The 16,044-nt window shown below is 51.4% G+C and overlaps 1 protein-coding gene across 1 annotated transcript; it reads left to right on the forward strand.

Annotated features, from left to right (window-relative positions):
- The first annotated feature begins 12,746 nt into the window (after positions 1-12,746).
- TCIM (transcriptional and immune response regulator) lies at positions 12,747-13,884 on the forward strand. The gene has a single exon (XM_035345198.1). The coding sequence runs from the start codon at positions 12,810-12,812 to the stop codon at positions 13,128-13,130; it is 321 nt and encodes a 106-aa protein (XP_035201089.1). The 5' UTR covers positions 12,747-12,809; the 3' UTR covers positions 13,131-13,884.
- Positions 13,885-16,044: the final 2,160 nt, after the last annotated feature.

A 16,044-nucleotide genomic window follows, 5' to 3' on the forward strand; every position in this document is an offset into this window, starting at 1 on the left:
CTGTTCGTGTATTCCCAGGGATTTGGTGCTGGGAACGAGCACCAGTTGTAAAGTGAGCCACCAGATGGAAGGCTCCCTGGAGGGACCTTTGGGAAAGAGCTTTATTTCAAGCCGTGAAGTCTCCAAGGTATGGGCAGCGTTTATAAAACATTGCGCCATTAAAGCTGTTTGGAAATAGTAGGAACCATCAACCAAAACATTAGCATGGGCATAAAAATAGCTTTGCATGGGGCAAACAATTTGGAAACTAGCCAGAGCTAAAGCAGTGTCTTGGCAAAGGTCTTTGACCTCCTTACAAATATCACAGTAACTGCACGCTGCTGCTACAGCCCTGCCAGAGCCCTCTGCTAGCAATGGGCATGTTTTGGGATTGTGTTTGCAGCCTTGTTGTAGGAAATAATACACAGCTGGAAGAGAGGGGTGTGCTTTGTACTTCCCCCTCCACCAAAGACTGAGGGAACATGAAAAATACATCAGGACAGAATAGGAGAAACATGCTGGGGCATACAGGGACAGGGCTATGCGTGGCCCCACACTCACTGTGGCTGCAGTTCCCGGGCTGGAGGCACGGGCGGAGGTGCTGAGCCCTCGGCACACGCCCGTCCCCACCAGCAGCGCGGTGCTGAGCAGGGCAGGCAGCCATCCTCGCCACGTGCTGGGGCAGTAGCAGTGTGCATGCTGTGACTGCAGGCTCTTGGAGGCTGGGGCTGTCTTCTTCTGAATTTACTCAGAGCTGAGCACAGCAGGTTCCTGGTTTATGATAAGGAGCTCGGGTAATTTAAATAATAAATACTATGGAGAAAGTACATTATTATGAAATACGGATTTTTCCAATAAATAAATCATGGCCATCATTTGCATGTATAATACCAAAAGGATGTGTTTGGGACATCTGGTGCTAGTTGCAGTACCTGTCTGACATGAAGAGTTGCAATAAACTGACGTCCCTTTCCTTCAGCTCTCCTGTTACTCCAGTTCCACCGGGTTTTTCATTTTAGGATTAGCGGAGATGATGCTGCTTGGGCAGAGCCCTTTTCTACAAATGTTTCCTCACCTAGAAAGGCCCCACTTGCCATGAGGCATCACAGGGAATGGTGCAGCATCTCCGGAGCTGAGCCGCACAGGCAGTGGGCACTGGGAGCCCAGCCCCGGTGCACACACACAGTCCAGCAAGGGGAAAGCGGGCGGATGCTGGGAAGGGTTTCTCCAAACACTCGGAGCGGCCCTTTCATGCCAGGAGCCAGGGCTTAATCACTGCCTGCACCAGGAGCATTGCGCCGGTGCCGCTCGGAGGAAGTGCCACGTACGCTCCATCGCCTGCTTGTGAAGTTAGTCACTGCAGCCCGCAGTTGCTAGACCAGGGTAAACACGAGCAAACAAAGACGACTGCGTCTCCAACAGCCGCGGTGAGCTTACGAGGCAAACTGTACCACGTTTCCCATGAGCTCTGTCAAACAGATTTCTTCAATAAAAATTTAAAAAAAAAAAAAAAAAAAAGGAAAAGAAGAAAAGACTCTGCTATTATTGCAGTAAGAGGCGGTGTCATGCTGGGCTCCGCTTCTAAATATATTCTGTGTTTACTGTATGCAACAGTAGGAAGCTTTCCGAAAAGGCACCGTGGTTGCTCTGTTTTTTTTTTTTTTTTTTTTTTTTTTTTTCAGCAATCATGCTTCACTTGAGCCATTTTTATCCTGACAGAAACGGAAAATATTTTCCTGGTGTCATTTCTACTGATCAAAGAAGTTTCCTCAACAGAGAGGAGCCCCATGGCCCTGCGGGGAGAAAGCCGCAGAGGAAACTATTTCACTAATGAGGTGCAGGGGGAACTCGCTGGCAGGAGGATTCGCTGTGAGCAGCCGAGGCGAGCCAGGACACGATTCCTGTAAGGCCAGGAGTGGTTAGCAAGGCTGTTAATTCTTTTCATTCCCAATTAATTTGCTGAACGAGAGGCCTGGTGTTTACCTGCATGCTGGCAAAACACAGTGCCTGGGAGTAGCGGACGGCTGCTTCTGCCGCCTGCCTTGCAGTGCCCGGACGGGGCTGGCAGCGGCAGGAGCTGTTCTGCTGGGGGGGACAGGGCCCTGCACCTCTGGGGGTTGGTGCCCAGGGAGGACGAGGGCACAGGAGGACGAGGGCATGGGAGGACGAGGGCACGGCCCCTCGGTGGGAGCAGCCTCCCTTCGGGCAGCTCGGTGCCCCCATCCTGCCTCGCCCCAAGGCTGCTGGGTGCAACCCTGTCTGCAAGGGCAGGTGCCCTCCGTCTGCCCCACAGCTTCCTGCTGCCCCTGCGGGGGCAGATGTCAGGCTTGGGCAGGAGCAGGGATTTCTGGCGTTAAAAGCTACCAGATTTTGTTTACTTTCTCCATCAGCTTTCCCTAAACAGCTTCAGTAAATGCTCCTTCCACGAACCTCATTGTGGCCGGAACTGACTCAGCTTTCTTCATGGAGGGATTTTCGTGGATGGGCTCACCAGCCTCGTTAACGGCACGTCACGCTCACTGCTGTTTACTGATAGAGGACTGTTTTTAACTTTCATTTGTGCTTCGCGTCAGAGCGGCGTGCACAGAGCTCCCTGACACGTCCCGGCCGCCCCCACAATCCCTGGACCCCCATTCCCCTCTCTCCACTCCCAGGCACTGCCGGGAGCCTGCCGAGGAGCTGGGGCAATGGGGGGCACCTGCATTCGTGCACTATGGAAAAACACACGCAGCGCCACAATGGCATTTTGGTACAGCAGTTACACGCTGCAGCCTGCTGCAGTGGCAGGCCATGCAGGAAGCCAGCAAGATCAAAAACACTTGTTTTGACCTGTTTCTCTTTCAGGGTTTCTTATGTAAGAGACAAGAGGGAAAGGGTTAGGGTTGCAAGCTACATGAAGGCTTTTGCATTCACCTTGAAAAGCCGTTACGTACTGGCCACACCATTCAGTGCTCTCTCTTGTTCTGCCCCATGTCACGCCATGAAGCACAGCACTTGTGAGAGCAGAAGAGTCAGAGCATCGCCCCGGCAGAGGTCGGCTCCTGTGTGAGCAGCCCCAGGCACTGCATGTGCTGCAAGAAAGTGCTCACCATGCTGGTCTGGGTGATTCGGACCAGGCTCTTCAGCAACAGGACCTGCAGTAAGGTCCCTGCAGTGTATGTACAACAATTTGATCTGTTAAATATGAAGCATGACCTACACGAAGAGCTGTAGTTAAGCAGCCAGGCTTACAAGCCCTAAGACGCAGCTTGGAGGGCTCTCTCTTCCCAGATTTCTTCTCCAGGCTGGAGGGGCACTGACACTGCTGCCTGCTCCCTTTTGGCTAAATGAGCCTCAGCCAGACACTGGCAACAGGCAGATTTCTCTTCTGAAGGTAGGTATAATGACATATGCTAACCCGATTCGCTTCTCCCAAGCAGATGCTGATGACTTCAGGGCACAAATTGCAAAATACGCTGATACTGAACCCCCAGCAGATCACAACCTGAGTGGGAGGCATCGCGGCTCATGCGCACGGTTAGCAGTTGCTGCTCAGTCACGCTTCTGTCAGGGGGCTGCAAAGCTCTTTTTACCATGCCTATATATACACACACAGCATCATCCTTGTCCCCTTTTCTCCCCTCTGACACGGCTGAAATAAACTCGCAACTCTAAAACTATTCTTCTGTGCTTGAACTGTGTGCATAAATAAACCAATGTAGACAGACAAAAATATCCATAAACCAGAACTGACACTTGACAAGGATTCAAGGGCAGATCTCTAGAACAAAGACAAGGCTTCCTTGTAAACAAGGCATCAGTCACTTAGATTACAATAATTAGGCAAAGCGACTGTTGGGAAACTTCTCGAAAGCATCATGGCAGGAGCTAACCGTGCCTGAGCGCAGGCGCGCCCCGTGCTGCTGCCTGGGAAGCCTGGGCGCGTTCCTCACTGGGGCAGGCAGGATGGAGCAGGCTGCAGCCGGCTGAGCCCGGCCCTGTTGCAGGCACGGGGCGTCCTCCCGGGGCACGGGGCACCCTCCCTGCCCACGCTCTGCCCTGCGGACTTCAGCCGTAGGCTGGCACCGCCGGCCGGCCCGGCACCCGAAACTGCCTGCCTCACCTCTGTGCCGGAGATACGCTTTATAGCCCTGCTATTGCTTTTCTGAGCGGGAGCTGACGTGTTATGGACTGCAGTGTGCTGAGGAAAACAACGGCTGGCACGAGTTCAGAAACCCGCCGTGACCCCGGCAATGTGGCCACGCTCCTGGGAACAGCCCGGTCCTGGTCACTGCGGGGGTCCCAGCCCAGGGCACGGCCCCCCAGGGTCCTACAGCAGGGCCAGAAACAGCCCCCAAAGCAGGCATGCACCCCCCGCCAGCCCGTGTGATGCGGGCACCCACTCTTTTGCTGCCAGCAGCCCCAGGGAAGGCAGAGGCCAGGGAATTCGGGCTGCAATGCACCCCGAGATGGCAGCAGTGATGGGAGGAGGGATGCAGATATTGCTTTTCTAGCAGCTATGGAGTGAAAACTGTCAGGCCACAAGAGAGGGCGACGGGGAGGCAAACACCATCTGTTTTCTCTGAGGAACTCTTTTATTGCTGGAGGAATGAAATACAAAGCTGATAACACCATAATTTCAAGCTAATCTCCCACACACTTTACATACCCGTTGATTTCCTGATAAATCCCCATAGTGCTCAGGCTGGGTGTTTTCCTCAGCTCTGATGAGTTTTCTTCACTCAGCATTACTCAGCTGAGTGTTCCCCAAGCCTCGCCAGTATGCTGCAACCAAACACCCACTGCTGGTCCCCGAACCACAGCCCCGACGGGAGCTCCCTCTGCCACGTGCTGCTTTTGCATTGCTGCAAGATTAAGGAGCCAAAACCTGAATTTGCTGGTTTGCTGCTCACAAACTGCCCTCCTGTGCTCCTGGGTGTGCAGTGGCAGGCAGTGAGGGTCCTCACCACAAGGACAGCTTTTGGGGCTGTTCCCGGGTGGTCACAAACCAGTGCTGCATTTTGCAGGTTGAACTGAGAGCTGCCCCAAAACCGGCAGCAGTTGGTCGCTGCCCACACTCCCGAGCTGGGACATAGCCTTAGTGCTGCACGGCACTTCCCTCAAACCAGGTAAATAAGCTGCACATGCAGATCAAAACCACATTTTGGAGGGAGGAGGCTTTGCTATTTTAATTAACTGTCTCCATCGCACCATGACTGCAGTCGGCTTCTGGCAGAGTACCGCTGTGCGTGGCCTGTGCCCTCAGCTGCTCACCACAGCACACAACTGCACGGACATCACCTTGGTTTCCTCCGTGGTGCCCAGCATACAGCCAGTCCCAAACCTTCGGGGCAGGCAGGCTACAGCTGGGAGCTTGTCTGGGCCATCTCAGCCCTTAAGGTACCAGAGATACCAAATCCCTGCGTGCAGCCCAGGGCTGCCGCCTGCGTGGCTCCAGGAAGCGGGGCGGCACCGCGGTCCCCAGCACAAAGGCACGCATCCTGCCTGCCACCTCGTGCTGCGGAAGCGGCTCGGCAGCAATTACAGCCCCGACAAAGGGGGCACTTGAGACCCGGTACGTGTGTCTGGTGCTGTCAGATGTGGGCTGGGCTGCGGCAGTGACCCAGGCAGCCCCGCGCCCAAGCCCCCCGGCAGGATTTCCCGCGAGCCCATCCCTGGGCAGCAGACAATGCGCTGTCTGACAGCTGGAGACGGCACTGCCGTCGCCCTTCTCCAGTGAGGGGTAGTCAGGACCTTCAGGAAGATCAAACAGGAAACTCTGCAGAGAAAGAAGAAAAGTTTGTTCGTGCTTGAAAGTCTAAACTTTCATTACCGTGCTCAGCCTCGCTGACCCGGGAGGAAGATGCTGAAGTCAGCACGTTAAAATACTTTCCCTGACTCCCATGAAACAGCAGGACTTTGTGAGCCGCTCTGCCAAGCCGGCGGATAGGCACTGCCCATGCCCAGCACCATCCAAGGGAGCAGCCTGGCTGCAGGGGGGACCCAGGCTGGAATTTCACCTTGAAAGATGGTTTAGGGAAACCTCAAGCAGAGAAGAAGCCACCCACAGCCTCCTTACTCAGCCTTCCCATCCCCACCATCTCCAAATCCCCAAAGGAGCAAGCCTTTTTCTCCAGAAGTCACTTTGTTGAATGCGTAACTTCTTTAAAAGTGTGCAGGCTTTTAAAACTGCCAGAAGTTTCTTTTTCTGTTCCTTAGCAGCCATGATTTACTTACTGTAACTGGCTATCCATTATGTCCTGCACTGCATTATTAACTCAGTGATCGTACATTTAGCAGAGAATTTATGAGAAATGAGGAGACATTCATTATCAGTAACACCACAAACTTTACTCTTATATGGTCTCTCTGCACAGCGTGGCGATCGGCTCCCGTGGCTGGGCAGCAGTGTTTGCAGGCAGCTGGCAGAGTTGCTCCCCCCTCCAGGCAGCACCCTCCCGGCTCCAGCAAGCCTGGCCCGCGCCCCGGGGTGCCAGGACCAGCAACAAACTGGCCCGCAGGGTGCTGCAGCCACTGCAGCAGCCTCAGCGAGGGCAGGGCTAGGCTCTCACTCCGCAGCCCTGGCACTTCTTACCAACTCCTCTTACTGCATCAAAACCATGCAAAATTCCTGTTTTCTTTAATTTTTCAGCTGTCCTTAAAATGGCTGGAGAACTAAAGAGCTGCCCTTCACAGCAGCCACAGGACCAGCTCTGCTGTCACAGGGACAAGCCCGGGTGCTCTGACAAGGGCCTGACCCTGCACTCTGGACAAGTAGCTCTGCCAGAGTGGCACAAGGTGCTGCACCCACCGCACGCACCGCTCAGCATCATCCTGCTCCCCGCCACCTCTGGGGATTTCCTTTCCCTTCTGCTTCTGCTCTTTGGAGCAAGCGACCTGCCACACTGCTATCAGTGGCTCTCTCCTGTCCCCCAGCACAACCTTGCATGAGAGCAGGTGGGCAGGTTGCAGTTTTCCCAAGTGTCTGCGGAGGGGATGGCACTGCTTGGTGGTGGCAGAGATGAAGCGTGGTGCTGGGGAGCCTTTGGAAGAGGAGCAGAAAGCCACCGGCTGTAACCAAGTGACAGGAGTTAATAAAAATTACTCCAGCTCACCTCGGCTGCGAAAGCCTGGAGCACGGAATTACTGCCATGCAGACTGCCCCTGACACAACAGGGCTAACGTAGCAGCCCAGAAGCCACCATCTAATTTAGTTTTCATAGTCAGGATAAAGAAAAGCGTTAAACAGAGTTGGTGCACATTTTTTTCCCCATTAAGAACTTTTCGGGATGGAGTTTGATCAGCTTAATTGTGTCTTCCAGACACTTAAAAATGATGGCTTTTTTCCACGTATTTTAGGCAGTTGTGTGAGCACAAGTATCTTGAACTAAGCTGAGACATTTCTTTACTTTCCAGCACTTGAGCTGTAGCACATCTGCTGTTCAAAAGCATCACGTTGTACTGCACATCTAAATCTGACACCACAAGTCAGGTCACTGCAAACACACACGGCTAAGTGCATTTCTCAGTTTTTATGAGCAAGGAGCACAGAGTACTGCTCTGAGATCTGGGGACAAATGTTCCCAGAAGCTCTATTAAAGAAACAACAACTACAGGAAAACAGAACAAAACAAAACCACCAACAAGAAAACCAAACAAGTGGGGCCTGTGCTGTAAAGCAAAAGGCCGCATTAGTCAAGATTGCGAGCAGCAGTAGGTAGAGGAGGTTGGGAAGCTGGGCCAGGCACTGCCATTCATGCGACCTGGATGTCTGACAGATTCCCAGGAATCTGGATTCCAGGAGGAACACGATGAACTGGTTCCTCTTTGACCTCCAGCCATCCCACAGCTGTTTCTGTGCTGTGGAGCACTCTATCTCCAAATGCATTTCCCAGCCAAGAGCAAACATGTCAAGAGCTGTATTTACCACTCCTAAGAAGGGCAAGGATTCTCCAACCTGCACGAACAGGGCTGTAAGTGACTCAGAGGTCAAACAAATACAATGAGGGAAAGGATGGGAAACAAGTTTGCGAAATGATAGGGAAAATGGCCTGAAGTTCTTGGACATGTTCAAATTCTCAGATTTTTCCATGGAATGAACTGAAAGGCAACTCTTGTGTTTTCAAAGAGAAACTCAATGCCCTTTTGTTAAGCTGCAAGGCTGCCCTTCCCCGGCTCAACATACCCAGAAATGCAGTTCCCACGAATGGGACATTTGTTGCAGACCATTCAGCTTTGACCAGTGTCCAGAGCCTTCAGTCTCTGTTCAGACAAGGCAAGTGTGGCCGAGAGGCATGGGCAGCATTGCACCTCTGTTCAGCAAGCCATGGTGCCTGCTCCACACCTGCAGAAGGGGGATGTGGGCAGGGGGCTGGGCACAGCCCTGGGGCAGCTGCCCCCAGCACTGCACTTGGCACGGCCGCTGCCCTCGTTCTGCTGTGCCAGTCCCTGGTCAGACAGCCCAGGCCTTGGCTGCTACCGACCGTGAGCTGATGGAGAGCCCTGAGTCCCCTTCTCACCACCAGGTTTTAGTTTTCCTCTGCCCAGCTGCTGGGATTCTGGGAAAAGCAATTTGGCACAGGCAGAAAAGTGCCAGGAGAAGGGAGTTCCTTGTAAGCCAAGCATGCTCTGGCCATGAGCTAAAGACACACGTGTTTTCAAGGCAATAATTTCACATCCCTCTCCTGTCCCAAAGCCTTCTAAAAGCCCTTCTACATGCTCAGTTTCTGAATATTTAAGATACGACTTTGCCAAACAAAGATTAGAGCAGTTAATCCTTGTTTCTTTATGAGGAAAGCAATACTGTTTAACAGTTCACTGGAATTTTAAAAGGCAGCTGGTCTGAAAAACTAAAACCTCAATTTTCAAGGATAGATTGGCTGACCCCTCCCCCCGCCCCCTTTTTTTTTTTTTTTTTTTTCCCCAATCTATTACAGCTAAAGTTTTATGGCTAAATAATCTGATAACAACTGGTGAAATTGAGCACTGATTGTGTGCTTCTGCTTCCGTGTTTGAGCTGTCACACAGGTCTGGTTCCTTATTTCACCCTGACTGCCAGCATTAACAGCTGTTTGTGTTCCTGCTGGCAGCACAGAGCACAATGTCAGCCAGTGGTGTTATCCTGCCCTCTCTGCTATTTGCTGCTTTCCCAAGAGTCCCAGAGCAAGGGATCTTGGAAGCCTGCTTTGAAAAATCTCTTCTCGGGAATAACATCAATATTTTGCTTGGTGAGGCCTCTGTAGCACCAATGCTCTTTGGGGCTGCCACATCTTTCAATACCGAGTCGATATTACAAGCAGTGTGGGCTTCGGCAGGCTAGCGAAAGGAAAGCTATGCAAAACATGCCTTCACTAAATGCATCCCAGATTGCCTTGTTTGGACTGATTTTGGACGGCTATACCAATGCAGACCAAGTTCTCTGCTAGGGTTTGCTGGGGTGAAGGCACCCGCGGCTCCCAGCTGCCACCTCCCCGGCTTCGCCAGGGGCTGAGGGTGCCCCAGGACCCAGCGCGGGGCTCTCGGTTGGCAGAACAGGGGTCAGGGCTGCCCAGCCCCTCCTGCAGCACCATGGGGGGCATCCACAGGACTTCTGCAGCAGCCCCTTGCTGTCGATGCCCCCCGGGCAGATGTCCCCCATCCTGTCCGGGAGAAGTGGCCTCCAAGCCACCCACTCTTTCCCTCCAGTGACTGCTTGCTCTGATTGCTAGACCCAGAAGGTTGGTTTAACCTATAGAAATTAGGTGCCTCAGCTTCAAAACTGCCACGGGAGGACCCCAAAGCTCAGACAAGGCTGTTCCTCCCACAGAAGAGCCCCATGGCAGGAACCCTCCAAGTACGTCACCTCCAAAAAAGCAGGGATGTGGCTAAGCCGTTCTGCAGAGACAGAACAGTGGGTTGGAATTAATCCTCCCATTAATGTGTGAAACAGAGCGTTTACATTCACGAAGCAATTATACAATAATAGCAGGAGAGCTGTGATAGAAATCACATCTTGTCTGAAGTTTCTCTCCAGCCCAATACATGAATAATTCCTCCTAGGCATTACTGGGAAGGCAGTATTAAAAGAATTATATAAAAAATAGTGGGAAAAACAGACGAGGTATGCTTCATCTCTCAGTCAGAGTTGAACACAACTAAATTTACGTAAAGTGGGAAGAGAAGCTTGAAGGGGCAAAGGCATTTGTTACTGCTCAATGCAAGATGAGCTCACAAAAAAAACACATTCTTCATCTTGGCAGCTTTTTGATGTCTTACTCTTAAAGTATCAGTTTTATTCTCGGTTTCCATGGCAGATACTTTTCTGAGCTTGTATCTGCCACAAATATTGCTAATTTATTCTATCAGCCATATCTCTGCAAATACCTGCAGAACGATTCCATGTGCAGTAAAAAGTAGGCATATGTTAACATGCCTCAGCTCCTCTTTTCAACTACAGGAAATGGTGCTTTGCAGAAGGAAGGTTTGTTTTCTACATCTACAAGATCATCGCTAATCTCCTGGTGCTGTTTTTTCGTCCTAAGTACGTTGCAAGTGTGCTTCTCTGTTCAGTAAAGCAAGTAATGTTTAGCATTTCAGCTGGACATTTTTACAGGCAGGTTTTCCCCTCACACAGTACTGCAGGCAGCACCTTGCGTCTGAGCAGGAGAGGAGATCAACACGCACCTTCCTTCTCTCTACTGCTCCCCCCTCTTGTACTTCTTTTTAGCAAGCCATCGGTAAAACATGGAGCTCTTGCAGAGGCCCAGAAGCCAGCCACATCAAGAAGATCCTATTTTCAGGGCAGATTTATCCTGCAAATGTTGAGCAAGCATCAGCTGATGTGTAATGCTCTCAGATTCAGCAAGGTTACAGTAACGTAAGAGGCTTTTAGGTTTTTCTGTCAGGAGGAGAATTAAGAGGTTTTGTAAAGGTATCTGCTTATACACTGAATCATGTAACAGCCAGCAGATACAAAAGAAACCTAGGAAAACTGTAAAAAGCAAGCCATACAATGGCGGTGATGCAGAACTGGTGGAAAAAATGCCAGGCACGTGCAGCGAGAGCTCACGCAGGTAACAATGGCACCGAGCAGCGCCTGGCGGAGCCGCCGCAGGAAAACCCCGTCCCCCAGCAGGATGCGGCTGAATGGAGCGTGCAGGGCTGCACCAGGGTGTGCCCGGCTCTATTTACGATTCCCTAAGTCACAGATAGGAAAGTGGTCAAGCAGTTAAATGCAATCCACTCCCTCTCCTAAAGATAAAAAGCGCGGCTAGCCCCGCCAGCAGGAAGTGCAGAGGTTCAGTTGTTATCGAAGTGCATGGAGCTGGCGACTACCAATTGTTTTGCTGCCCAAGCAGCAGCCCGGCCTGATGTATTGTCTAGTAAGCAATACAGTTCACAATTACTTTATTATTATTATTATTCTATGCCTGCACAAATGCCCAGCGCATGGACTTTGTGGGCTTTTCCCTGGCTAGAGCCAGGGGAGGGTTTCTGCAGGGCTGTGCAGGGACACATTCCTGCCTTCTGTCTGAAGAAACAGAAGTGTTAGAGGAGGGAGTATGGAGTGACAAGCAACCAGGCAATGTCACTTCGGCTCTGCTCCTTGCTGCAATCACCTATCACCTCCACGGCTCTCCCACAAACAAGGGAACCCCCCCTAAGTAGTGGACAGTCATGGGGACAAAGCCTGTTTGTGGCCTTCTTGAGTGGGAATGAGTAATGGGGAATCATCAGCACAGCTGGTATACAAGCAACTGGTTTTCTAAACAGTGCCTCTGCAGCATCCGGCCACTTTTAAGCCTTTAACCAAAACACTTATCTCTGGATCCTTGGCCTTGAGCAACCTTTGAACCCACTGTCATCCCTGGCCAGATTTAGTGGGGTGCAGGCCTCCGCAAGGTTAGATTTCTAACCCTGGCAGTACACTCCAGCCATCAGAGCCGGCCCTTCGCAGCCTGCCGTGCCCAGGCTCGTCCTATTGAGAGGCGGCTTGGCATCCCTGGGGCTTGGGGATGCAGAGGTGGAGAACACAAACTCCTTTACAGCAGAGGTGCAGACTGAAGTATTTGATTTCCAGTGACGAGCTGGAGACAGGATCACAGCAACAATCCTCTTGCTGCTGTTACCGCGGCACAATGTGCACCGTGGGGCAGGGAGATGCCACCTGCTGCCCCGCTCCGTGCAAATTGGGCAGCTCCAGGTTGTAACATCCCAGGAAAGTCACTGCAGAAGACTTTATGGATTAGCTACCTTTGCTGAACTGCCTACCACTTTGAGAACACAGCTTTGTGAGCACTAAGTGTGACCTGTACCATCTGGAAAGCGTCTGAAAGCATCCCATACGTAGACCTGAGCAGGTTTTGCTGCCTTGTCCTTCTGTCTGGCTGGGATACAGACAAGTAGACATCTGCATGCACAGGCTCACAGCTAACCTCTTGTTAGTATTGCAATAGTTCTCAATATTAACTTTTTATCAGGTGTAAGAGCCTGTTGCAGCAAGCAAGGCTTTCTGAGTGCAGAGCTTTTCTGAGCACAATGAAAGGCCACACGTGCAGCTTGAACTATACGAGCTCAAAGACACACAGCGGAGCTGGAAGTTGCACGAATCCCCTTCTGCACCAGGTCAAAGAAAAACTCACAGCAGAATCACAGCAATTTTTTACACTCGGCTGCACAATAGAGGAAAGTTGGCAACTTAAATGTTAACTTGCCTATGACTATTCAGTGTTGACATCAGCGTGACCTCATCACTGTAACTTGAGCTCTCCGGCTTTTTCTCAGCCTGCCTTTAAATAGCAGTCTTCAGCACAGCTACCACACAGATCCCTCTGATCAGCCCCAGAAGGCAAACCCCCGAGCATCCGAGGTAGATGAAAGCAAGGAGAAGCAACACAGCCTCAGCCATGTCCACATCCCTGAGAGTGAGCCCCTCGGTCCATGGCTACCGCTTCGACACAGCCCTGCGCAAGAAAGCTGTGGCCAATATCTTTGAGAGCATCGATGAAGAGTCACTCCAGAAACTCTTCAAACACTCTGGAGACAAGAAGGCAGAGGAAAGAGCCAAGATCATCCTCGCCACCGACCAGGACGTGGAGGAGAAAACAAGAGCACTAATGGCACTAAAGCAGAGGCGAAAAGACAAGCTCCTCCAGTTCCTGAAATTTCGGAAATACTCCATCAAAGTCCACTGAGCTGACGAAGGGAACGGCAATGGAGGAGAACGTTTCGGGACGAGACTGATCGCCACCTCCTGCCGCAGGCGGCACGCTGTGCTGCCCTGTGAGCTCCCCGGCAGGACGCACGGTGCTGGGAGACGGCCGACGGGACCGGGACTGCCCGCGGCAGCGCCGCAGCCTGAGGCCAGTGCCCGGAGGGGGGACAGCGCACCCCAGCCAGCCCGCGGCACCGCGCGGCGGGTGCTGCTCACGGACTGAGCGTTTACTGACTTCATGTGTTTGCTTTGCCTTCCTGAACTTGTTACCTAAAGTTTGAAACCTTTCTAAGCCTCGCTGTTGTCTGCTAGAATGGAGAGCCTAGAGGTTGATCAGCTACTGATCATTTATCATTCTGCATTTGTTAAAATGCTTTGAAGTGCACCGTATGGGTGCAATAAGTTCAGCCTTCAGGGAATGCATTTGCTCTAGAGACACTACGCGACTGTACCTTTTCTTTCTCATGCAGTATGCGTGCATTATAAATTGTTGCACAAAAGCAATAATAATGACATATTTCCCTGAATTTACTGTGAAGTTCCTTAATATTTTGCTCACTTCCCATTAACACTGAATTTCTAAACATCATAATTACCGTTCTTATTTGTATAAATTACAATAGATATTAGACAAGTACTTCATGGTAATATTTTATGACAATGCTATCATTATATTGACTATAATTTATTGCATATGGCAATCTGAAATTTAATAAATTATACCGTAAATATAATTTCTCTTGTCTGAAATGCTCAATTCTCCTGGAGGAGTGGGTTTATCCTCTTTTGGTCATTTCACACAGATCCTGTTTTAAGAGCAGACTGCTTACACTTCTCCTTAATTACCAAGAATGCCAATTTGCAGGCTCTGTTCTTAGTCTGCAACAACATTTGTTTTCCCTGAAGTTCTGCCATCCAGTTCAGCAGTACCAGAGTTTTACTCTTGGCTGTGCTATGCTGACTCTGGCATTCCCAGAAAAACCTGGCAAAATTTAATTGTAAATCAAACTCAGCTGTTAGTTTCTCCTCTATGAGAATGCCCTATGCTCATTTTTCTTAGAAAATGAGCAGCTCCAAACAACAGCAAGTGGTACAGTCCTCAGGCTCTCGCTACTCCTGCAAAGCAGTGTTAGGACTTAGGTCCCAATGAGCCAAAACAAACAGAAGTGAGTTATGAGCACCAGGGCAGCAGAATTAAACTTAGTCTTTCTGCTGTACTATCATGATAGAGTATGTTGAAAATACTTAAAAATACCCAAGACTAGTTATTAATAAGTGTCCTATAATAACCTCCTACTTAAGAAAAAAATGTTCCCATGACTCTGTTCAAAACAACAAAGTTAAGAGTTTGGAAGACCGATAGGCCAGCTTCAGTTCTGATTTTTGCCTACACTTAAAACTCCAAAATGCCTATAAATCAGAGAGACTAGAAATAATCCTTTAAATTACTTAAGCGAGTGGATAACTGTAATTATTTACAGTGTGATGAAGCGGATCCAGCAGTTCCCCAGGAGCACCACGTCTGGAAGTGAAGCACCCCCAGCCTCCAGCCCCCCCATGGCCCCGGCCCCACGCAGGAGCGGCTGCAGCCTGGGGTGTGCGCTGGAGGTGCGGGGCTGGGAGGGCTGCGGCAGGGCCCCAGCAGCACCGTCCCACCCAGCCACGTCCACCAAGACCCATGGGGCAGTGGAGGTGACACGCCACCATCCCCGTCCCCAGGAAGAGCAGAGAGAGCTGGGACCCGTCCTGCTTCGTGCTGGATCCAGACCTTTCTGATGGGCATTTCACATCGGCTGTTTCCAAAAAAGGCCAAACCGGGCCCGCTGACCTCACTCCAGCCACCCCCGGGCTTTGTGATGTGCTTCTTTCCTCCCACTCCAGGAGGTTTTCCCATCAAAGCCATTCCTCGTCCAGTGAGCACTCCAAACAGAAACCCTGCGGGGTGATGCAGCCACCAGCGTCCAGCTGCCTTTGGGTTATGGCATACTCTGCGGTGGACAGGCTTAGACAACCCTGCTGCAAGAGGAGACTAAAAAAACCCACAGTGTGTACCAAACCATCTTTCCACCATGCTACTGCTTTCCATTTCTCTGCTCAGCCCATGCTTGCCTCCCTGTCCCAGTCCTGGGCACTCCAACTTTCCATAACACACCTGCTAAGCCAGGCGCAGCGGCAGGGCTATCGCGGTCTCACCCAGCAGCCCCAGTACCCAAACTACGCATCCCCACACCAAAAGAGCTGCGTTGGGAAAAGGGCAGGACTGAGCTGCTTCAACATCCCAGGCACTTGGGTAGAGGGGACCAGCAGCAGGACAAGCCCTTCACACAGCAGGGTGCTGGCACTGCTGGAAATGCAAAGCGACCTCTGCGGGGCAGGGGGATGCGTCAAAGCCTTGTCTGGACTTTCTGATGTTACTGTCCACCATCGGGACCCGTGGCCCCCACATTTATCACCACATGCTGTACAACTCAACCACACATCTAGAACCTGTCCAGAGAAGTTTGCAGAGCTGGTGACAGCCCTGCTCACATCCCCTGGGCAGAGGCAGCCCCTGCGCCTGGCACCCAGAGGGCTCCTGCACCGGCCTCCCCCATGCCCGACACCCACACCCGGCCCAGCAGCACTGTGCCAGGGGCACCGTGACGCATCATCGGCTGAAAGTCTCTTTTCTTATGAAGGAGAATCTGAAGGAAGTCATGACTGTGGCAGACAAAGCAATGTGAATTAAAGCATTTGCTGCTGGCACATGCTACTATCGCCCAGACATTCCTGCTCCAAACATTTGCATGATGTGATTGATAAGGCCCTGTGACTTAGGGAGTTTGTAGTTCCTCTTGCCTCCTTACATTTAAATTATCAACTCAAGTAATAAATAAAGTTCACCTTATAAAGCT

This window comes from Oxyura jamaicensis, chromosome 22, assembly GCF_011077185.1.
Source record: "Oxyura jamaicensis isolate SHBP4307 breed ruddy duck chromosome 22, BPBGC_Ojam_1.0, whole genome shotgun sequence".
In the NCBI taxonomy this organism is placed as follows: domain Eukaryota; kingdom Metazoa; phylum Chordata; class Aves; order Anseriformes; family Anatidae; genus Oxyura; species Oxyura jamaicensis.

Bases quoted from the DNA above. Each gene is read 5' to 3' on its own strand.
- TCIM (XM_035345198.1), top strand. From the start codon at position 12,810: ATGAAAGCAAGGAGAAGCAACACAGCCTCAGCCATGTCCACATCCCTG.